The sequence below is a fragment of the Eutrigla gurnardus genome (genome assembly GCF_963514095.1).
Source record: "Eutrigla gurnardus genome assembly, chromosome: 7".
Taxonomy (NCBI): Eukaryota; Metazoa; Chordata; class Actinopteri; order Perciformes; family Triglidae; genus Eutrigla; species Eutrigla gurnardus.
Window position 1 is genome coordinate 17013554 of NC_139921.1, and position 24704 is coordinate 17038257.

General features: G+C 43.4%; 1 protein-coding gene across 1 annotated transcript; it reads right to left on the minus strand.

Annotated features, from left to right (window-relative positions):
- Positions 1 to 18433: 18433 nt before the first annotated feature.
- exd1 (exonuclease 3'-5' domain containing 1) lies at positions 18434 to 23125 on the minus strand. Its single transcript, XM_084013308.1, has 11 exons — positions 22799 to 23125; positions 22616 to 22681; positions 22464 to 22497; positions 22307 to 22383; positions 22108 to 22181; positions 21869 to 21955; positions 21662 to 21766; positions 21502 to 21582; positions 21278 to 21421; positions 21001 to 21192; positions 18434 to 19425 (listed from the first exon to the last, which is right to left on the minus strand). Exons 1-11 carry the CDS (start codon positions 22926 to 22928, stop codon positions 18820 to 18822), a joined length of 1596 nt encoding a protein of 531 aa, XP_083869434.1. The 5' UTR covers positions 22929 to 23125; the 3' UTR covers positions 18434 to 18819.
- Positions 23126 to 24704: the final 1579 nt, after the last annotated feature.

The following is a 24704-nucleotide window of genomic DNA, read 5'->3' on the forward strand; positions in this document are numbered from 1 at the left end:
CCTTCATACACATCAAAACAGCCGTACAGTTTAATATTTGATGGGTTATGGTTAAGGTTTCCCAACTGCAGCTCAGGTTACAATTCCTTGACTGTGCTAAACTTGGATTGGATCTTCCCGGTGCAGCATGAAGGAAAACATAGACTTGAAGCACCTTTCTGGTGATGCATGCATCAGACCTTCTTAATATTTACATATTAATCTCCTGATTTTATCAATCTTTTTTGTGTATAAATAGAAAGAAAGCCTGGCCTGAAATAATAGGACATTTAGCTCTATGAGTTATTTAAACTTGGCCAATGCAAACAGTAATTTAACAGGCTCTTTTCTGCTGTGTTGCTCTCTAGAATAAACACACAGCCTCGGAGAAAGACATCGGCCGACCACTGTTCCATCTCAGCCTTGCGTAGGCCATCATTTTTCTTTGTGACAGTGTTTTGTAAAGCTGACTTCTGATTGTTCGATGGCTTTTCAGCTGGCATCCAACCCCTAAAAACAACATTTTGATTGGGGAACGCAGCGGTATGGAAGTGCCTTTGGACTTATTAGGCAAGTTGCAATTTATGAGAAAGTCCCTGATGCAATTGTTTGGTTCTTTGGCAGACGAATGTTTGTTCCCAGGGAGGCTTTGCCTTTTCAACAGTATTTATATGTTCTAGTTACTCAAAATACCCATCATTTAATCCAATCAGGGATGTGCTATGTTGGCTCTTTTCAATGCTGGGCTTAGCCTTTTTCAAATGTATGCTTAAAGCACATTCATCACTCCAACATACTGTTGATACTTATTTATATCCAAAACACAAGAATATTATTGTGTCCCCCATCAATAAAAAGGATCAAAGAGCTTTTTAAATTAAGCTGTCCTCTGTTAAATGCCAAAATGTATTTACTGTTCATTTGCACTGGACAGGGAGTGACTGATCTTGATGACATGAGTGAAAAGTCACCTGACATACTCTGTTCTGTTGCGATTATATGTCACCGCGTCTCCTCAGATACACTCACAGTGGGCAGACCGCTTTCTTCCCTGTGTCTACTCTCCGGGTTCAATGAGCCACATGGCTGGACTCTCTCGCCACTGTTCCAAATCTGGGCGAGTGCAATGGGAAATTAGCTACAGTGCTAACAGATGGCCCTCTTTTAGTCCAGAAATCCGCCCCGTTTAATGCAGAGCAGTTTAACACTTCTTTACAGCACATTTGATCTCTACGCCCCAATCTGTCCAGCCAATCAATGGGGCTTTTGATGTGCACTGCCAATGGATCTGAGGCCTCTGAGCATGTCGCCCTCGGAGGAGAAATCACCTGCTGCCGCAATTAGAAAAGGCAGGGATTGGTTTCCTTCTCTCGTTGCAGCTCACAGTACCGTGCTGCCCCCGTGTTAACTTAAAGCTGCCTTCAAACACAGAAACGCCGTCCCTACATGGCTGTTTGTTTGAGCCAGACTTGTTGAAATATGCGTGAGGTCGTTCAGGGTGTAAAGAGAAAAAAAAAGGGGGGGAAACACGTATGTATGTCTGCTGTTGGCTGGCAATGTCATACGACAACATATTTGGACATTATGATGCATGGAGGTAAAGTCACATTATCAAATGTGTCACTTTTTGACCTCAAAGTCAACGGCGCCATAAATTACACGTTGTAAAAGCTGTCTTTTCCCTCAGTTTGAACCTTCAAACCTTCAGCTGACATTATGGTCGCCTCTAATAAGAAGTGGAACTTTCCAGCCACCCTCTTGCAATACTGTTGACAAAACACAGCCATGTCAGCACGCCTCTACCCTTACTATGCAACCGACAACACGCTCGTGTCACTGACACCGTGTCATGATGCGCATAGATGTCACTACACCTGAGTAAAGCCACTGGAGAGGTCTGAGCACGGTAGCACCATGACATCATCGGTGCCAGCGGCTCAGTTTATGGCCTTTTACAAGGCTTCTGCTCGTGTAATTGACGTCGGGGTGATGTGAGGCCGTGTGTGTGACAGCTGTCTGTGTGCCAAAAGACAGCAGGGACTACATGTATTACCACATCTGTCACTCCAGCTGCCTGACGTCACATCCTGCTACGTTTTAGATGCATTTCCATTTTACAGTGTTTTTCTGTCATTGTCCCCCCGTTTGCTGCTGTTTGTGTTGCTCTTAGAAAAAAAATATTCAAAGGACACTCCCAGGCACAACACATGAGAGCCAAACATGTTTTTGTGTCCAGGCATGCTCTTGAGTGATTACCAGGCTAATTGTGTGTGTGTGTGTGTGTGTGTGTGTGTGTGTGTGTGTGTGTGTGTGTGTGTGTGTGTGTGTGTGTGTGTGTGTGAGTGTGGAAGAAGCTACAGTAGCCTTGAGGAAATCCTCCCTCGCCTGAGTCAAAGCATCATTGCTTCACGCAAGACAAAACCTCACAGCAGGAAAAGGAAAGAGATAAATGGAGGAGAGGGAAGAGCGTGCTGGTGTGAAGAGCGCCGTTAAAAGAACACCAGTATGTGAAGCCCAAGAAGACCAGCATGAGACCACGGACCCTCAGGCCACGTTAACCTGCAATTCACACACAAATCTACCTGTTAGCATGAGTTGTGAACAGGTGCATTCCCTTTATGTGCTGCACAGCGGGGTCCCTGTGTCCTCAAGTGGTTTTTCGGCGGCGCACACGCCCCCTGCAGGCAGATTTGAAATATCTCTTGCCTGCTATTTAAGTTGTTTTGTGAATCAGGGGAAATTTTCATCAATAGCCAATATTAATTTCCGAAGTTGAAAGGACTTTGGCCTAAGTGTCACCACATAATCCCTGAACACCATCAGCATGATAAGCATCTAGTAATTTCACCTTGGCATGCCACGCTCTTTGATGCAGCGATTCGATGTGATAAGAGCCTGTGATTCTGGTTTAATTAGCCAGCGACTTAATGATCTCTTATCTGCTCCTTCTTCCTCCACTTCCTGACCTGGGGCACATGACCTCTACAGTAAAGTACACTATATTACTGTTTATTTATACAGTCGGATCGAGAGGTATTTTTGGAGGGTCTGTTGTTATTTCCTTCGACGATTTGAAATTCCTAGTTGTCCTTTTTCCATTTGGTCCGTGCACGAGCGGTTTCCTACCTTTGCTTCCGATTTCACGAAAAGAGATTCTTGGGACTTGGGCTCTGCCGGCGTTGTGTGTGGGAGTGTTATTTCTTTGGGTCGTGCATGAGGATGTGTGTCTTTGAAGGTGAGAGGGCTCTCACGGATCCCACTTGGGTCATTCTCTGTGCCTACGCGAGGCCCTTTTTCTCCGTCCCTTCCAAGAGTCATCAGAGTTAAATGTGACCTTTTGTCTGGATTCTATTTAGCCAGCTGAACTGCCGTTGACCTCATAACTGCTCACTGTGTACATACACACAAACCCATCTCCAGTCTGCAAGACAAACAACAGATGCAAAAACCCTTTTGTGTAGTGATTGTTAACCAAGTCAGCTTGCCTAGCGTGGTCATGATATTAACAGCAGTGTGTGCCGCACAGATGGGAGATGTATATGTTTCCACGGCCAGTTTATGTTCCTGTGGCCAGTGACTGAGTGAGCATGGCTTCATGCCATGTTTGACATCACTTAGGCCTCTGTCCATGCTTATCCAGCCTCGGACTGAGACAACAGGGGCTGACGGGATATGGTTTGATTAATTCTCTAAGCGGGAGCCCGGTGGTGAGGAGCTGTTTGTCCAGTAATGGCTCATTGAGGTTGGATCTTCACTGATGAGATTGTGTCCAAGGGCTCCGTGTTTACAGTGATGAATATGTTCTCACAGAGTCTAACCGGCAGACTGCAGCGGTGGTGCATTAGGCCACATTTCTGAAGCCGGCCCCCGCCGGCGGTCGCCCAGGAGGAGCTCCCTCGCTGCCAGGCCTGGAGTGTTGTTCCAACTTGACCCCATGAATCCCAAGTTGCCTCAGTTGTTACCCCTCCGATATGGCTCTCATGAGCAATTTTCATGTCTCTATCCAATATTTGACTTCTCTCAAGAACTCTGTGCTCTCCATAGTCACACGAATAGGCTGTATGCCATAGTTTAAGTTATTCACTCATTTTAAACTGATTTCTTCCTTATGAGGAAAATGAATGTGTAAGAGGAGTGACTCCTTGTCGCTCGGCCAATGGCGTAGTGACATAGCGATGCCCGTTATGCCGCTCCTAGATGCACACATTTGGATTTTTGGATGTTTTCTTTGGAGCACTTCAAATGGATTTAGATAAATTGTTAACTGCACCATGCATATTAATCTTTCTTTTCAGAGTTTGCGTTCTCATACACTCCAAGATGATTTAGTAGCCAGGGTGATGAATGACACTGATAGTATACGTGCCGACCCAGCACATTTTAACAGGGGTAATGTTGTTTATCTTGCAGCCCTATGCTGTCGGACCACCAGAGCAAAAAAAAAAAAAATAAATAAATCAGGGCAGTGCAATGTGATGCCTACCATGTTACATAGAGTGGTCTGTGTTTTCAAGTCCATGGAAGCTCCCAGTACGGTCAAGTCAAAGTATTGTTTTGCAATAAAGGAAATGAAAATGTATCTCAGCAGCCAAGCAGATACTTCTCTGGAGACAATAGAAGTATCAAAGCGATCAACACTGGGTTGTCTAACTATCAATGAAGCTGCAGCATGTTCAGTTCAATAAAGTCCACGGGCAGCAGGAATAGCATCAATGGGCTAACAGGCTAACGAGTTCATTCAACAGGCATTCATTCTATTGAGCACTCTGGGACATTCAGCCGACATGTCGCACAATAGTCACAATGAGCCTTCATCTGTGTGGTCACACTCTGCCTTGATGCTACATGGTCAGATCTGCTAAAGTATGGTGAAAAAGAGACGTTTATGGAATTTAATACAATTTCATCTTGAAAGAATGCATTGAAAATGCTCAAGCATTTGAGAATTAATTGTGTAATGACTGCTAATGTGCACTGAAAGTATACATTTTTTTATTTATTTTATGCTTTTATTGACATGCTATAATCTGGAAGTGGAACTTTACTTTCCCTGGTTGTGGTAGTGACAAGTGTCCACTGGTCAGTTTTTGTCGCTCGCTCCGCTAACCGCCGTTACCCTCCGCCCTCCACCTCCCGCCCTCTCACCCTCGCCCCATCCCCGGCCTTACCCCGAGCCTGGGAGCGGAATTCTGGGAACATTTTTCCATGTGAAATGCTGAGGTCCAGTCGAGGGGTGTGACGCCAGTGCATTGTTCCACCGGCAAAAAAAGGAACCGCTTGTGATGAGGCCAATTCCTGTTGGTCCCAAAAAAACAGGCACTTTCTCACACCGACTTCCTTCCTCATTGGACAGCACAAAACAATCCCAGACCAACCAGCAAAGCGAAAAGGAAAGAAAGAGAAGGAAAAGAGCCGTAGGAGAGAGAGACGAGCTTGGATTCGAAGAGATATTCTCAATCAGTGCCGTTTATTGTATCTGTTCCTGGAAACACTGATTGTCGCTGCAATCTCCAGTTTTCACCTGACTAACCCTTTCAATGGTGAACGTCCTTTATCTGCAAACACGGACCCCTGACAAAGCACCCATACCCTTATGCACTACATGATATCCTAGTGACAGAAAGCTGCTCTTATCTTTACTGCCTGTATGACCACCATCACGTTAGTGACTCTCAAAGCACTCTGACTTTTTGTCCGCCAATGTTTGCGTTTGGCAACAGGCAGCGATTGCGGGTTGATCTTAAACCTCGCTATCATGTTGTGAATTATACTTTTAGGAAAACCTTTTCGCAGCAGATTGAGAAAACAGAAGAAGAGTGAGGAGGGCAGCAAGGCTTAACTGATTGAGAGAGCAGGACTCAGGAAGCACCTGCCTGTGCGGAGAGCTGAGCATTTATCTGACCCTGCTCACATCAGGTGGTTTCCTTGTTTACGTTACCTCCCTGCAGCTCCCTGTGGCCCGGCCACTATTGGCTTCCCTGGGCCACTCCTTTTTCCACCACATTCATTGATCTTAAGAGGACTCGCCACTTCCCCGTTTCTCCTTTCCCACCAAATTGACTGCACTGAGGAGAAACTAAAAACCTGGAGCTCGCTGACAAATGGAGGTGATTGGTTTAATAAGCTAAAAAACTCAAAGCTCTGCTTGACCTCTCACCTCTGTCCCCACAACACAAACATGGCAGCCTTGAAGACTGCCTTCCCTTTCCTCCTCGTGCCTATACTTAGGCTCAGTGAAAACAAGTACGCTCATCAATTAGCCTGACTGATAACCTTGATTCTGCTGTCCTCTGTGTCACCGTATTGGTCAACCCTAACCTAGCTGGCAAGATTTAAACACTGATCTCCCTGGGGGGGTCAGGGTTTTTAAATATGAATATACCGGCTTCTGGTAATTCATTATTCCAGGAATCCTGTTGAGACGGTGCTTTTCTTCTTAAGCAGCAGCATTTTTAATAGCAAAGTTATTGAGTTGTTCTGCCGCTGAATGTTTCCTTTTCCCCCTGTTGATATAATTACAGTTAAATTGCCGCTTGTGTTGGTGGTAATGACTGCAGGTGGGCCCAGGCACAGGTGCTGTCCGTAATTACTGTGCACACGAGATCCAGAAAATGATTATCTAGGCTAAATACATGTAATCAACCTCTACAGATGCACGTCTAATGTTTCAAATCAAATGTGTATTCTCACCAGGAGGCTCAGCTGAGCATTGTGTGTGTGTGTGTTTGTGTGTGTGTGTGTGTGTGTGTGTGTGTGTGTGAGACAGAGTCTGAACATGCACCCGTAACAGAACTGTCTGCTTAGTTGCAGGAGTCGTACGCTAGCTGTCCCATCAGGACAGTGGGAAGATATTTGTCCTGGCAAGGCTTTAACTGGTCTGACGTCACAGACTCTGATGGTCAGCCAAGTGACTCATTGAACCAAGGACAATATCCTTAATGTCATATCTCAATTAGCTCAGTTATGCCTGAGTAAAACAGTAGCTAGACTAGACATCCTTTTAACAGTTCAGATCGAGGATACGTGCAATATTTGCATAGCGATGCTCAGATTTAGTGGTCAGTGTAAAGCGAGACCCTCTCAGTGGAGACAGCCTGCCCTCCTTCTCTCTACGTGGCCTTTCAGTGGCCCTGATGTCCTTACTATCTTGTTATCTCAGCAAGTGTTTCCTGCGAGCACCTCGCGCTTCTCTGGCACAAGTGATAGAGCTCGCAGCGCGTTACGTCCACGGGGGTATTGTTCTCCCGCAGTTTGACCATCGTAAATTAGCTGGAAACGATTTGTCAGACGCGAGAAGGGGGAGAGCCAGGAAAAGGGAAAAAAACAACAACAAAATCAGGGCCCTGATGTGGCCCCAGCAGTGAACCGTACACTAAACAGATACGTTAATGGTCTCTGTAATTGCTGCAATCAGGCTATTAAAAAAATATTATCCAGAACGCTTAACTATCTACTAACTGGAAGACATTTTCTAATTACTCAGAATGCTTGATGCTATGTCAATTCCAAGACATTTCCATATCCATCACAAGCTAATGTGCAGTTCTATGACTATGGTGTTTAGACGTCATTAAGGAAATGGACAAAAGTAGCCCTGTAATGCAAAGGGAACTACACAAATGTAAGGGCTACTGCAAATGGTACATTTAAGAAATGTACCATTTCCATGTTGACTAAATGAAAAGTTTGTTTATTTGAAATTGCTGGAGGAACCGCCCCTGTTTATTCCGCAGGCTGATTCCCATATAGCATCAGCACGACCCTCTTTAATGAGGGAATTCCTGAACATCAGAGGATGTCTCACGCACATCCTGGCACTTAATCAGCCCCTTGTGCTCTCACCTATATCATCAAGGTCTCGCCGCAGTGACTTAGGAGAGTTGACACATCCTCCTACTCCCTTGGTCTCGCGGAAGGAGATCGTGGCCTGTCCATACAGGGAGCCACAGGCTGGCTGAGTGTTGAGTCATTACGAAATACCCGCCTGCTGACCTCAAACCATCCTCAGCTTGGCTGCAGCATAAGAACAAAACTATGCTTTTTGGGTGATTTTCTGTCAAGATTTACCCTGTACCACCCCCTCCGGGAATACTACTGTCACAACCAATGTTCCCATGGACGGGAATGACCCCCGGGGATGCAGGAATTGACAGTGAGCAGAGTGGAACCAGAAGTTAAAGTGGTTTAGTCAGAGGAGTACAAAATAAAAACATGCTGCAACGTAGGTCCACAACATCAGCATGCCTGTATCTGTGACATGGGAACCACCCCCACCCCAAACTATGCCTGTAGTAATTCCCCCCTGGACAGCAGGGGCAGGTCACACATGAGGCCCAGTTTGCAGCTGGATTGCTCCCTGCAACCTCATGCCAGGCTGATCTATCCTGGGAACCAACTAAGTTAAGAACACAACCTTGAGTTTGATACACACAGAACCTCACACGCCTTTTGATATGAAGCCAAATAAGTAACCGTTTTACAAAATTGCTTTGATAAGGAAATGTTTCAAGGCGAGGGGAAAAGGGACCCTTGCAGTCATCAGGAGCGTGAAAAATGACTGCGATCCCTTACGAAAACAACTTCCCCCACTGTAAAATAACAGTATTCCTGCAAGTGTGGAGGATATCTGAAGGAAGTCCCTCCCTTATAAGAGAGGGAATTGTTCTCTGGTTTTGATTGTTTATGCAAAGCTAAGCATGTTTGCTTAAATTATGTCACAATGTATCACAGGAGTGTTTACAGTTGTGTACAGGAACAAATACTGCAAGCCTCATTTGGAATTAGTGTGCATTTGTTTAGCTCTGCATCTCTTGATTTCCTTATCAGCAAAAATGAACCATTCAGGACTTGAAAATCACTACAAATTAAAACCCATCATCAGAACAACATTGTATTCTGGATCCAGTGCTTGTTGTCTCATTTTTGATTTGTTAGTTTTGGCAGGATTTTATTTGGATCTTGTCCTATTTAGACCTAGTGGTCTAAAACACACACTCATTTACTAACTAAACTAACTCATTTCTCCCATGATGCATGTCACTCTCTATAGCATTAGCAACACTCTCAGAAATAAACACTTACTTTTAAAGCTGGAATGTCCCCTCTAAGTCTTGATGGTCGGTGATGGTCAGTCATTGCTCCTTCCAGCCAGGCTTATTTTGTCCCATCATCAATCTTCTTAAAAACTGTTACCATGGCACCCAGTATTCTGCAAGGGAAGATGGCAGGAAGACAACATTAAAACCGCACTTTCACTTTAAATATTCATTCATTTATGTTTTATGTGGAGAGAGGTGTGGGGGGGGGGGGGTCATTTGTTTTTTCGTTTTGCTCTAATCATTAATGAGCGACTCAACGGTTCCCTTTTAATTGACATTGCTGCAGCAACGGTTGCTAGGCAGCATAGATTTAAAGCAGTGATGATTGAAATGTTTTATATGAAATGCGAAAGGGGGTCGCTTGTAATAAAGAGAAGTGTCACCTGAATCTGCAGCTCATTGTGTTGCTGGTAATACAGAACACACAATGTGTTTGTGGTGACGGAAATGTCAGGAAATTTGATGTTTTATGTGATGCTGGATAACAACTGAGCGAAACACATTTGTTAGGTCTCTTTTCCTCAAACAGATTCAACTGGACCGGAGCTGCTGGTTTGGCTCAGAGCTCTTTGGACATCTCAAGTGTGTGAGGTGGATGTTTGGATGTGCTGCATAGAAAACATGATGCAAGGATGATATCAACTAAAGATTTTGAGCTTGTGGTCATCGAGCAATTGTGGCACCTTTTCTACTACATTTCATCTGTTGATTGTTCACAGCTTGAGAAGTGCTTTTGTTTCCAGTCTTTATGCTAAGCTAAGCTAGCCATTTCCTGGCTGTACTTACTCTGCGAGTAAATGAAAAAGCTTTCCCCCCCCCAAAAAAGCTGTTTTTCTTTTTGTCTTGCTGTACATAGCCGTTAGTTAAACAGTCTAAATCGTAGGACTGTCGCTATAGAATTAGTGGCTGTTGATTTCCAAAGCACAGACAGTAGTCATGAGAGACACAGATAAGCATCAGGGCCACATTCAGACTGGTTCCTGTTTGTCCTATTGGAGAGAGTGACTCCTTATTCTATGCTGCTGCTGGAAAACCTATCAGGGCACAAAGGAGATGTGGACCCTCTGGAGACAACGTGGCTCCTTCTCAGACAATGAGGCAGGGGACAATGTGGGATCCTGCTGGACGACCCACCTTGGCTGCTGAGTACGCTGAATTGAAGTTTACATAGCGTAGAATGGTTTAATTCATTCATCTTGAATGTTTAGCATGAAAACACCACAAAGTAAAAGACCTGAGAAAAGGAAACGACACATTTTCATGATGCCACCGACATGAAAACTTGCTCAGGATCCCTGCTGTCGATTTCCCTGTTCCACAATGAAATTTGGACATTGTGTCATTTCCCTTCCTGCTCAACACCCATTTCCCCCCATATGGGTGTCATCCCCCGGTGTAAGTCATAGAATTGCAGGGGTTTGTCACTGTCAGACAGCACAATGCTCATTGTTCTAATGGCTACCCCTGGTTGACAGCCTGAGAATAATGCATGAAAGACTGATAATCTTACGTGAAATGTAGTGAAATATTTTCAGTAAATACAGTAAATGTGTGCTCACGTGTGTGTATGTGTTTTCGGTGTGTATGTGTGTCCGTGCAGGACGAGGAGGGGGGTTTATGCATCATGTCATGTCGCTGTGACACTATTACTGGGTCCTGGTTTCCTGCAGCCCCGTGCCTCTTCACAGTTGACAGAGCTACCTGTGGCCAAGCCTCCCACCCATTCTCACCCCTCCCACTTCAGATTAAAGTAAAACCTGGAAACGATTTTGCATCTCTTTTTCCTCTGGAGCCCTTATAATGACGGGAAAGTGCTCTGGCCCTGCTGCCACCGAGAGCCAACGCACAGGCTTGATGGGAAACTGCGAGCCTCTGCAAAAATGTCTCCTTTTAGGGCTCTGTGAGCTCTGTTACACCCACACTCTGCAACCATAAATTTCAAAAGATGAAATAGCATGTGGCTCTTATCTTTATTTACACAATATAAAGTGTTTTCTACACAAGAGAGAATGAAAAAAGGGATCTCTTTAGTCTAAAAAGCCCAAACTTCTTATTGGGAAGTAAACCTGAACTGGCTCTGTAATGAGTTCCAGTTTGCTAAATGCCCAAAGATGGTTGTTTTTACATGGAGAAAAATGACCTTTTCAATGGAGAGGTGCCAGTTTTTGTTGGTCCATCATGTGCAGACAGGTATTTGTAAAAGGCATTAAAACTAGTCAGATATTAGAATATCATGCTGTGTAAAATGTCAAAGTCAGTGTCGCCATGACGACACTTAAAATATCCAACAAGCTCAATCAGATGCTCGCTGTTGTTTATAAATGAGCTGTTTATGTGTTCTACCCACTCTGCAAGGGCAATCACCTCCATCCAGTTCCATTCTGCCTGCATGGGTACAACAATCACTGCAATCTTGTTGATGATGAGTGTATACGGCTTATTCAAGGATTCAACCCACTCTGACCAATACTCAATCATCAAAATCCAGCTCGTTATCAGAGATCGTTACAGAGTGATTATGTTGGAATTATGTAACTCAGAATTCACAGATTGAAAACTAAATATAGAGAGCTAAATGGTTGTTAATTGAGTGTTCTAACAATAAGACAGATAGGGATCCAGCTGTGGGTGATACTGGGTAGAATGGGAAAGGAACACCCACACATCATTTCCTCCATAAATTACCAAGACATCTACCAGACAAACGCGGCTGACACGAAAATACCCACCAGTAAGAATGAAAGCTTTCACAGCCTGTGGGTTTTACAACTTGTGTTACTGGTATTGTGTCAGGCTTACTGGTTCCCAGGGTCAACGAGGGGCTGGACACAAGATGAGGGCTGTAACGCACCTGCCTACAAATAATCTATACACCATGTCACCTTAAGGTTCTACTATTAACATAGGCTGCTCACTATAGTGATATGCTAGCCCCTCTGTTTCAGTTTACTTCACAACCAAATTACCAACATGTGGTTCAAATTACTTACATTTGGTGTACAATTTTGGTGAATTAGAAAATACGGGCCCATAACAACAATCATATTGTCTAATGTTGGTTGGAAAATAAAATATAAGCTTGCCTGGCTCTGATACTTTCAGATGGTTGCAATAATTAGCTGCCCCACTTCATCCTCATTATACCAGCAGCACCAAAACACTTTGCTCTCATTAGGGCTGAGCCATTGTCCGTCAGCAGTTAGCAACCATTTTGCCTTCCCCATTACAACACAAAGAGAGGGGAGGTAAAACAGTTTACCCACAAATCTCCCTCCGTGTGCCCACTGGTTCCACCGCCTATTCAGGCAGGGAAGTAAAGACCATCTGCTCATTTCATACAACTTCAGTCTCAAAACAATCACTAATACACATTCACGGATTCTATTGCTGTGAGCCAGCAGATTATTTGACCAAACACCCACCTAAAACTCCTTCCAAAACAAATCTCAAAGAAGGCCAAGGTTGATGCAGCCAAGGCTGTGGAAGGTGCTTTGAATGTGTGTGAGATGAATGGCATCAACCAAAGGAGAAGTTGGATTGAGCACAAGAGTGGCCACTGGTGAAACAAAGATGGGCAACTCGGACTTCAGTCCTCCCGTAGCCCGTATGGATCTGATTAAACCTGATCCACCGCACATCGCTCCCCTCTATACCGTCTCTCCATCTCAGCCAGAGGTTCACTGATTGTCCATTCACGTTGCAGTGGATTTCATGCATTTTACACCTATGACTTCTTTGGCCACTTTCACACTTTGGCCTGTTCGACGGTACGCCATGTGGGGCCAAACAAGCGCACATTAATCTGCGATTTGTATGAATATTCAGATACAGCTGTCTGTGACACGGAGATAGCAGCTGGTGTGCTTGGACCCCACAGATATCCCAGTGCCATGTCTGGACAGAAGCTGCTGCATCTGGGCCAAGACAGGCCCAGCCGGCCCTGGCAGGCCCATCCAGGCCCAGAACCTCCCCAAATCCCACTAGTGACACACTCTACACAAGGGTGGTTTATTACTCAATAAACACCTTTAGCAGCCGGTAGCAGATACACGATGACACTTTCAGTATGTCACTACATGATGATGATGAAATAGCTGAGTGAATAGCTATGAATTTGAATATTGCAGTATATAAGCATGCAAGCTTAGATTTTATGTTTCAAAAATGTTAGTGATTTAAAAGGCATCAAGGCATTCTCTCAATCATCATATCAGATCATAAATACATGAAATGCTTATTGTTACCAAGGCGGTTTTATATTGTAGGTAACAGGTAGGCGTTAAAATATATGGGATTGCTTTGTGTATCACATTTCATTGACCATTTAAGGGTTTTGTTCAGCTCTCCTGACAAAGCAGTTTCATTTAAACTTCACTTAAGTGAATCACACAGATACGGTCTTCAGCCAATCATGGGACAAGGCACAGCACAGTGAATGTGACATCTGAATGTTTGGGAACGCTGCTTTAAAAAAAACCCATAATGGTCATATTTTTCATTATGGCTAAATGTCAAAACTGGCTTAGGGTGACATTTCCATTTTCCCTTGTGACATGAATGTAATTTGCCCTTTCTAATTACCCAACATAATCTCATACTAATCCCATGATATTGCCATAACACGTAATGCAAGTATGGTCGGAAGACAAAGCCTTCTATGGTCTATCTTCTATCTATCTAAGAGTTTGTGTTGGTGCGCCTGGCGTTACTGCCTCTCAAACAGTCTGCTGGTTGGCCCTGACAACACAGCGCCACAGTGCCAGGCTGTCAGCGTGCCAGGCTCAGAGAGCAGCTGCCAGGCCAAACCAGTGGGTGCTAATTCAGCCAGCCACAGGGAGCCCCCCTCCATCCCTTCTTCTTCCAGGCCCTCCCTGTGGCTTACTACCCCTTCATCTACACACACACACACACACACACACACACACACGCACACGTACACTTTACACAATGCAGGCTTTAATTATGAAGAACTCGCCAAAGGCTAATCTACCATCTCTTTAATCAACGACATTTGTAGCTGAGGGGACTGCCAATATTCTAATAATCAGAATTTCTGAATAAACACCGTTCTCTTGGACCAACAGTTTCTCAATCAAGCAAAGCCTTATAAAATCTACACGGACATTTTTATGTGTTCAAAGTTAACATATTATGACAATTGCAATACACTCACAAAACACCATTTCTAGGCTTGCAATATTCATTTGCATGCTTGTCCTTGACACATGTCCATGTTCACTGCACAAATCATTAACATCCCACTCTTTTTGTAATATCCTCCACTGAATGGGAGTGCACTGAGCCCCGGGGACGGTGGCTGTAGTCCGTTACTCTGTGGTTGGTTAAGTGACGGACAAAATGCTCAGAAGCGTTCAGCGGCTCTTCTGATGTGACGATGACTTTCTGTGGTTAAATCCTGCTGTGTCCTGGGCCACTCCCTCCCCCCTGAGCTAAGCTTACAGTTCAAAGGAAAAAAACCTTTCTCTCCAAAGAGTGGATGGAGTAGTAGTAATATAGTATTCTGGTGGCTATTAAACTTAGAATTAGCAATGGAGCATGCCATCCAAACTTATCTCTCCCTCCTTCCAATAAATTTCTGGTCTTATTCTACACATTGGCCAAAAACAGGAGAGGAAGTGGACTATCATCACACAGAGTTTCAAACATTACCTGTTTTTTGTGGCCCTTTCAGAGTAGAGGTGGGATTAACAAAGTACAAATACTTTGTTGCTCTTCTTAAAATAATTATTTAATTGAGTAATTATTTTTCTGACAAGTTTTTACTTTTACTCCCTACATTTTGAAACAAATATGTACCTTCTACTCTTTACATTTTTTATAACAGGCTTGTTACTTTAGTTTTAATGCATTTGAGGGGAACTATCGATTATGTTTTCTCTTATTTACTTATTTATGATGCAAGATTCCTTTAGCCTTGCAAAAAAACAGAAATGATTCATAGGGATACATTTTACTATTTACTTTGCATTTCAGAGCCTGTACTTTTTCACAAGTACGCAGGTATCCGTACATCTACTTCTACTTGAGTACAGCATGTCTGTAGCATACCTTTGTTTCTCAGACACACTTTTGAACAAGACTAACAGCCATGCTAGCTGAATGCTAAGTGCTTTGAACTTACTGTTAACAGCATGCTAACACGCTCACACTGACAACTTGGCTAACATGCTAATGTTTAGCAGGTCACATTTACTGAGTCGCCATCATAGTTTAGCATGTTAGCATGCTAACAGGTGCGAATTATAAAAATAAAAAACAACATTCTGACCGGATGAAGAAACTCAGGGGAGATTTATCCTCTAGGGACTATGAATGTCTTTACAAAATGTCATGGCCGTCCCTCGAACAGTTGTGGACATTTTCCACTCTGGAACAAAAGGGCGGGCTGACATTGCCGTCCACAGATCCAAACCGCTTTGTTGATAAGTGTACTTATGCATGCACAGTGAGACCAGCTGAAGACTGACATTCCTTCGGCCTGCACTCATCAAACACATTCTCATCTGCACCCTCACCTGTCACTCATCCTCTGTCTCATCTGTCCCAGCTGAAGGTCACAATATGGCTGCTTCCTTTGGTCCCGATGCTCCATGCTGCCTGAGTAAATAAGGCGCAGCAGTTCATAAAGATGCTTATTGTGTGCCTCCATCTGTGTATGCGTGTGTTTGAATGATTGTGTGCATATCGAGGGGATCTTCCCCTCGATGAGTTGGGTTTCCTGGCTGCAGGGGATGCATGCATACCATTAGTAAGGCGGGCTGAAATATTGATGCTAGGTTTTGTTCTAATTTTTGCTGTATTTGAGAGGCCATCTGGATAGGTCAGCCTTTCTCACGTTAAATTTTTAATTCTCCCATTGAATATGACCAGGGTGGAGTAAAAGAGGGTCATTTTGTAATGTGAGAGAACGAAAGAGGGAGAGGTGGTTGGGGGGTTGGGGGTTGAGCAGGATTCAACAATAGGTTTTTCCTAACAGATGGAAGGTTGACTGCAGGGATATAGTTCAGTGTCATAGTGGAACCTGATATCTGATTATAGTCCTCCCGGCTCACGAACACAAAGGGATTACATGTGGTTACATGAATAATGAAATTGAGATTATTTTGTTGACACGCGTCTAATTTGTTGTGCCACAGTAGTGGACTGCTGAATGCTGCCTATCAATCTCTCTCTTTGTGCCGCATGGCTCAGGTAAGACCGGCAGATCAAGTTCTTCCAACAAGCCAATCAAAGAGGTCGCTTCTGGCCAAAGTCTGCCACCTCAAGCAACTCTCTGCAGAAATGAGGCTAGTAATTAGCTAAGAAACACCTCACGTGGCAGGACTCAACCATGAGGACAAATTTAAAGGGTTCACAAACAATCTGATTATTGACAGTCCAGTGCATTCCCCTGCTTTCAGCATTAACGGAGAAATGCACCGTAACATGAACGTGCACTTAGTCAGCAAACTCCATGATTCATTTAATTGTGCTTAGGGTTGCAAACCGGCAAACACGACAATCCCAACAAGGTGCCTTTAATGGGAGTAGTTTTGGTGAATTATGCCTCCATTCTTAATAATTAGCAAAAGCCTATTAATTATGAACAAATCTGTAGCTTAACACTCACCAAGAGGAGGAATGGTTGCTAAAGGAGCTTTGGCCTGTTATGAATAACATGTTGCTTTGGTGTTGTTGGGAACCGGAGCCCCTGGAGTGCGACAGTAATATGGTGGAAAGTAAATAAGAGGGTAGGGTAGGGGGACACAATACCTTTGTTTTTGGGGCTGTCAGAAGGATGCCACGAGCCGAGGTGATCAATAATGCAGTGTGGCGCGTGTCCAGGTGGCTTTGTTGGGTATTTAAACCGTGTGGTTGCCTAATGGTACAGAAATGACCCGTGATTAGGCAAAACGTCTCTACCTTTGTGTGCAGTACAGTCCGAAAACCCGTGTAATATTTGAGTGATAATCATTGTTTATGGCCGACCTATTTCCATTACACCTTGAGCAAACAGCAGGCCTCCAGGTTCCCACTGCTCAGTCAAAACAATAATTGGCCTTAAACAGTTGAACCACCATTTTTGGATGCTAAATCAACACAGCTGGACATCCTAAAGTTTGTTTATGTCTGTGCACTACCTTTCCGACTTGAGTCTAAAAATAGCCTGGCAGCATCCTGCTGTGATGCCGAAGGTGCAGTCATCTTTCCCCTCTGAAGGACACAACACTGTCTGAAGTTTGCGAGCAGGGGGAGTGTGGGAGGGAGGGAGGAAGCGGTGACTACCGTGTGACAAGCACCCTGTTCCTTCCTCCCAGGCCTGAGAAACAGGAAGTGCTGCACATAAGGCATTATTGTGACGGAGAGGAAATGCAAGGTCCTCTAAAATAAGAGCCCCAATCTGGTTGTCAATGACAGGAGCTTGTCCTCCACAGAGACATCCCCCCTCCCCTCCCCCTCTGTAGCCATTCAAGACTGAAATAAATCCTACAAGTAATACAGAACAAGTTAATACAGTTAAGTCTACATATAAAGTCGTAGAGATGTATTTAACTTTTGGAAGATTTGACTGCAACAGTTCAAAGATAAAGTCAGGGAAACCAGCTTTAAGACCATGTGTCTGATGAACACACGGACATACAGATTGAACAGCAGCATTTCAAAGGGTTAAAGGAGGCATACGGGGAGGAAGCATCCTGCCTGTGTTCAGCAGAAGCTGAGGAGGAGCCAGTTGCTAAGAGAGATGCAGGGCTTTGTGCAGGGCTGCCTCCCAGTTAATTAAAATCCTATTTTATCGTTTTCACACTTTCAATTAGAGAGCGCTGGAAAGGACCCAAGCCTCTGCATGTATAAAACCATAGCAAAAGGATGTGATTCATATGGGGCCTGTTCGCCATGCAGCAATGCCCTGCTTTTGTGTCCGTGCTTTGTTTTGATCCCAGGCAACAACCTCTGATGATGCAGGCAAAATGGCTGCGAAGGGCCTCTGCAAAGTCTGCACATCCCATTAAAACAGCATATTAGATGGGTAAGATCTGATTTTGTAGAACATGGCAGGCGACAGCCACCTGTGTTGACAATGACTGATGCTGAAGAGTCAGTGTCACTGTTCAGCCTGTCTGACAGTTTTCTTTGGTCGTCTGTAATAGTATCAGCAAGCAATGTTTTTGCTCAATTAACAACACATCCATCAATGCCAGCCACTGTTTTTCCACAATCAATTAACTGCAACACAGAACCAAGCTGACCAGAAATTAACCACACTTGGAACACATGGAACTGTTTTTAATTGGAGTTTTATTACAGCCAAGGCTATTTGCTGAAACTCAAACAATTATAAACAGTTAACTTGTGAAAACCATAACTTATCGAGATGTTACAGCTAAGAATGCAATTGATTATGACTCAATTAAAACTAAATTGTGAAGTGCAAAATGCAGAAACAAAAGAAATCAAAGCTAGGCACAAACTATACAAATGAATTGGCAAAAACTGCCACGCAACATCGAAACAACTAAAATATTTATTTCCAAAACCCAGGTATCAAACAAACCTCTCAAAACATAATATTTACTGCCATCTACTGGTCACTTTAAGAACTAAACAAAGGAACAGCAAGCATCTGTGATGTATGTCTTTATATCACTTGCTTTAATACCTGAAAGTCCTAAATGACTACAGGAGTGAAGATGAGACTGACTGCAGTGTTGAACTACTTGTAAAAATTTCCTTTGGCAGGTCGTTAGCGCTGGGACATCACTTCTGGGGCTGGAATATGGCTGTGGCCAGAAGGAGGCGTTATCATGTCCCCACTGAGCTCTCTGGGAATCTGCTCTTGTGATTTTTGGGGAAGGAAGCCTCTTCCTATGGCAGGTAAGACTGGGAGAGATGACTGCTCTTTCCCAAGGGGCCTTCCTCTACCCATTGTGTCCATCAGTAGTAATGTGCGGCCTCTGCCTCCACCTAGAGACACGGGACTGTTAACAGAAATGTCCTTCCGCAGGTCTGATATAGTGGCTGGGACCGGAGCCTGATCTGCTGGGTCAGGAGAGATATGAGAAGCCACAGACAAAACATTGTTGACTGTTGGGGGGCTTGTGGGTGACTTGTAAAGTAATGGGTCCATTGGTGAGGGGGGTTCCACGGTTGCAGGTTCACAGAAACCTGCCTTTGTCTGGCTGTGGTCCTCTGCTGCAGGTGAGGTCTGGGATGGAGACTTGGTTCGGGGGTTGAAGCGAACCAACAGACCTTGCTCTGTGACAGGATAGTGGTCGGTAGCCCACTCCCGCCGCTCAAGACGCATTTGCTCCAGCTTCCTGAGCTCTCTGGGCAACTCCAACACACTCTCCTGAGGATGCAAACAGGTAGACCGTTTGTAGACCAATGAATGTGTTTTAGAATAGCGCCCCCCTCTCCACCAAGTCAATACAGTGAACCAGTTCTGTGTTGCCACTATTGTTGCTTCTGTCCATTCTGGCTCCAAAGAGACTTCCTAACACAATGTTGATGTAAGACACTGGGGACAAGATCTACAAGCCTCATTCAATGAAATAGAAACATAATTTGAAGGTTCAGCTATCAGTTTTTAGCATGAAATTCCCTTTTGTACTTAAAGCACTGCCACCTCAAATATTTACATAATGGCATTTCTGATAAACAATCAATAATGTCAATATCAGTGTTTCCCCTACCAACCGGTCCATAGGGTCCATAATATTTATTTTATTACATTATTATTATTTATTTTTACATAATAATAATGCCGCCGTGTGTCTCCGTCCAAAACCCGCTGCGCTCGCGCTGTCTGCTCGCACAGATCCGCTCGTGCGCACATGCGCTGATGCAGGTCGAGTGTTGTCGAGAAATATAAGCAGAGACGGCGCTCCTTAAAAACAACATCACGCCATGTGTGTGTAGTATTAGGACGTGATGACGTATGTACAACCGGCCAAAGCCCGTTTGCCCCCCCTCCCCGGGGGGGAGGATTGTTTTTGATAAGATGTGGAACTTTGAGTTAACTGCTGTTGAGTAAATCTATAACTTATATTTTACTTGATAAAATAAGACAATATATGCACTCATATGTCGTTGTAGTGTTTTACAGTATCTGTAGCTATTAATGTGATGCTCATCATTTTCCAGCCATATTTTTCTGGACCCTGATCATTTCCATCAACCAGCACCTTAATAAGTCACTCTCTCCTTGTGATCTTGAATACACTCTGGTTGAACAAAAATGTTGAATGCAAATATAATAATTGCAGAATTGCAGACTGCTTGCTGTGCCACCTGACTTAATCCAACTGCACCAATACACCATCCCACACGTCTCGTCTGTCTAGGGTTTTTTCGGTGGGGACCACCGGGCCTGAAAAAAATTCTAGGGGAAACACTGTAATATAATGACTACAGGTGTAAGGGCAAATAATTGAACAGCTAGAAAAGTCCAACAAGTTCAGAAAATGAGATCATATATCCGAAGACAATATCCATGCCCTATTACGATATCTAGTCTCATAGTACAATATTGATATCTTGCCCAGATACATGCAGAGAAATGCACTTAGTCTGTGCTGTGAATTGTGAATGTAGTGTTAAAACAAACATTGATTCAAACAATTTGGCCAAAATGACAAATGGTTATTAAAAATAAATCTCTGGATCGAATTTATAAATAGCAGCAGACCAGTGTAACAAGCAGCAAAACACACAGCTACATCAGAAGCCTGCTAGATACAGAAATGCCGTTTTGCTTTTCCTTGATTGGTCACAAACTGTACCCGGTGAATAGCAAGTAAAAATGTTCAAAGTAGAAAAACAATTTTAACACGCAATGCCTGATTTTTAAATCCACCAAAGACACATTTTGCAATCAAAGGCAGACTATTTGCCCTGGCAATTGGCCCATATGTGAATCACTCACCATGCTGACATGCTCCAACTCATCAGGTTGGTAGAAGCTGCTGTTGAGGTATGAATCCACCAGGGCCATGTAGTCCATCATGAGAGTATCCAGCAGCATCAGTCTGAGAGGCTGAAGGTGGATCACTGACAGAGCAATCACCTTAAGCAAGGGTACTGGACAGGGCCGCTTGTACCACATCTCCCTTTCTTCCTGTAAAAGACACACACACAACACACACCTATCGATGCCACTGTACGGTAAATAAAACCATCATGGATGAGACCGTCTACAGTACCTTGGTGAGCTGCGACTTCATCTGAAGGGATACGAGTTGAGAGGAGGGCACCTTTAGATAGAGACTCACCACCTCCTGCAGAGTACTGACTCTGTTAGGAAGGAGACCTCCAGTCTTGGAATAGAAGCACATGCTATCCGCCACCTAAACACACGTAGAAAGAACAGCAGGATATAAGCAAGCTCACCTACACATAGAGAAGGTTGGCCACCGTACACACGTACCTGCGTATCAAAGATGTTGGTAAGCTTTACTCCAAACAGAGCCATCAGACAACCAGCAAGGGCTCTGCAGTCATGGATGACCTGTACAATCAACATTAATGTTTTGATAATAATCATTAGTGACTGAACAGTATTTCTAGTCTAGTTTTAGAATACTTACCTTCAGTATGTGCTTATTTTCCAGGATCATGGAAAGACCATTTTTAAAGGCTTGAGCCCCGAGCAACAGGATGTCAAACAGGTACACCTTGTTTTTAGTGGCGATCTAGATGAATGAAGATCAGTTTTCTTATTGTGGCGAAGAGAACGAGAAGATAAGAGGGACAGGAGGACCGACTCAAAAAAGCAGAATTGCAGAACTTCTCACCTGCAGCCAACACAGTTTCCCATGCTTAAATACCTCGAGTCCATCAGCTCCCACACCTATCACATGCTGCTTCTTGATGTGCATCACCTAATGGATAGGTCCACAAGACATTATTAAGAGTTTTACAGAGAGGTCCCCACCATTATACAATGTTCACATAGACTTGGATTCTGAAAATCATGTAATGTAAGTTAATTAAAGATGTATGCAACAGAAAAGGAACTTAAAAGCCAACTTACAGCAGCCCCAAACTTCTCATGAAACTCATCAATGACTACAAAGTTGACATACTCCTCTTCATCTTCATTATCATCTAGGAAAAAGGATCCTCTCAATAGTGATTTCAGATTGGAATAGATGAATTTGAAGCTGGAACTATGCTGAAGCTTGAATATGAATATAGCTTTAGTGAATACACTAATTAATGATCATACTCACCCAATGTGTTTATCTTCCTGTATGGCTGAAACCGTTCCACACTCAAATGCTCTTCAAGTCTGGGGTCGCGAATATTTCTGCGCAACACATCGTATGTTACGGTTCAAGGCCAGTGCAGTGTGCTGTCACAATGACAACATTGCTTGCTGTTACTTACCCACTGCCAGTGTGTTTTTCATCGATAAATTCCACTGTTAATTAAATCATACAAAAACGTCGGGTCAGAAGTCAAAACTTTTAATCTAAATATTTTCAAATCTAAGAAAATATTAATTCCAGACTTCACTTTTCAGTCGTGAATCAACTCACCATTTATAATCTCATGCCCGAAGAACATTTTTGAGCCAGGATATTTAAAGCCATTATTGCCACTAACTGAAACAGACACAAGTTAACATCGGGGTTAATGTTACTCTTACTAATGACTGAACCAATTATCGAGTTAACATATCTATACTATGCTAACTATACAAAAATACACTTTATTCTAACCGTCCGCCAAAACCAACGTCTTGTTGGGATTGATACGTTTGATGACTCCGAGGTACGATGACGTCTTGAGGGTCAGTTTGATGCGTTTTCCCTTGAGGATATTCAGGAAGTGGACATCGTCCACAGCCATCTTGAAGTCACGTACTTCTAATTTAGGAGTCGTTTTAAGCAAATGAAAAACAGTCAAGCCGCTATCTTAGAAGTATGAGTCTGTCGACGCGTTTCCATTAGCCACAGCAACAACTAGCTAGGCTAGCCACTCAAAGTAAGCTAGCTAATAGCCGGAGCGCTAACGCTGAATCCACGAGGCGCATATAATTAACGACGCTTGTGCGTGTTGACTTCTTCTTCTACGACTTAAATGATGGGTTGTAACCGTTACGTATAAGGTCAATGTTGCGTTCAAAAGCTTCTCGTTAATTTCATACTCAACTTCCTCATCCCTGGCAACCATGGACATCCAGTATGTAGCCCATATGGCTAACACTATATGAGCCATCAAACAAAAAAAAGCAGTAAAAGGTCTTAATTAGGTAAAGACTAAGATATATTTAATTATATACTCTGAAAACTGCACAATATCATATTTTTGTGATTGAACTAACGTTACTATGAGAATAGTTTGGTAAATATCCCTCTTTGGTGCCTCCCAGTGGAATAAAAACTGATGCATGAGAGGTTTTGGAGTGATGTATGTATTCAATGGAGTTGTGTTCAGTCTGACCAGTTAGACAAACAGATGCTAGCCAAATAGTTTCAAATAAATTGACAAATGCAAAAGATTTAAATGCTGATTCAAAGTTTTTGTTGCTTTATTTTAACATTCCCATTGTTGACTCATTCAGAGATTATGTTCCTACAAAGCGTTTACATTTCTAACTTGACATGAAGTCAGTCAGAGTGTAAAAATCTTAAATAAAATGTAGAAACAAACAGGAATGTATGCTGTGTCACTCATTTCATAACACATCACACAAGTTGTGTGCAATTGTTATGTTGTATAGTAGGCTCAATGTCATATAAATTAAACCAGATTTAGATGGGCCACATGGGGGCAGGCTTAAGGCATCACTGACTGGTCTGATAACAGCATTGACACAGAAACGGGTGCAGACAAGCTATCTTATCAGAAGTTGCCAGCTGCTAACACACAGGTCCTCATGACTTCACCCTGCCTGTGGAAACACATGAACTCAAGCTACTGCTCATGAGAGGACAGCACACTGGGAGGCACCTTATCAAAGGGAGGGCACCTGAGGGCACAGAGCCAACTCAGAATCAGTCAATGCACCTTATTTTATTTGTGCCATGGTGTGCTGTGCTACGCAAAAAAACTGGATGTTTTATGTAAAATAATATAATTGATAATTAAATCAAATGTAAGGGTTTTTACATGATCTGTTACAGCATACTGCTGATTCTGGTGTGTTTGCACAGCATTCCTTCTTTGAGGAAATGAGTCTAAAAACACCAGGTGTAGTTTATGAGTCAAAATGTAAAATCCCCCCCATTTAGTTAAATGTTAACTAATTTACTGTGTTGTTATTTGTTGGTATAATGTCTACATGGATCCCTTCTCACAAAGCTCTGTGCTCCAAGTGTGATAAGACTCTTCTTCAAGCAGTCGAAAGACTTCAGGAAACATCCTCTCTGGACCACCTACAGTAGGCTACAATGTATCCCACCATATAAACCCCAATGGAACCTACAACCACTGTTATCTTTAGAGGAAGGTCCACCCTGTTCCTGTTCAGCAGTCTGCACAAACAAAGGTTTTAGTAAACTACAAGAGGGATCACATCCCACAGATTTTCCAAAAAATGTCCTCAAAGAGAGACATGTGTAAATCTAATGAGATTTTTTTTTATTTTTGGTTGCCGAATATGATTTAATGTGGGACAGAAAG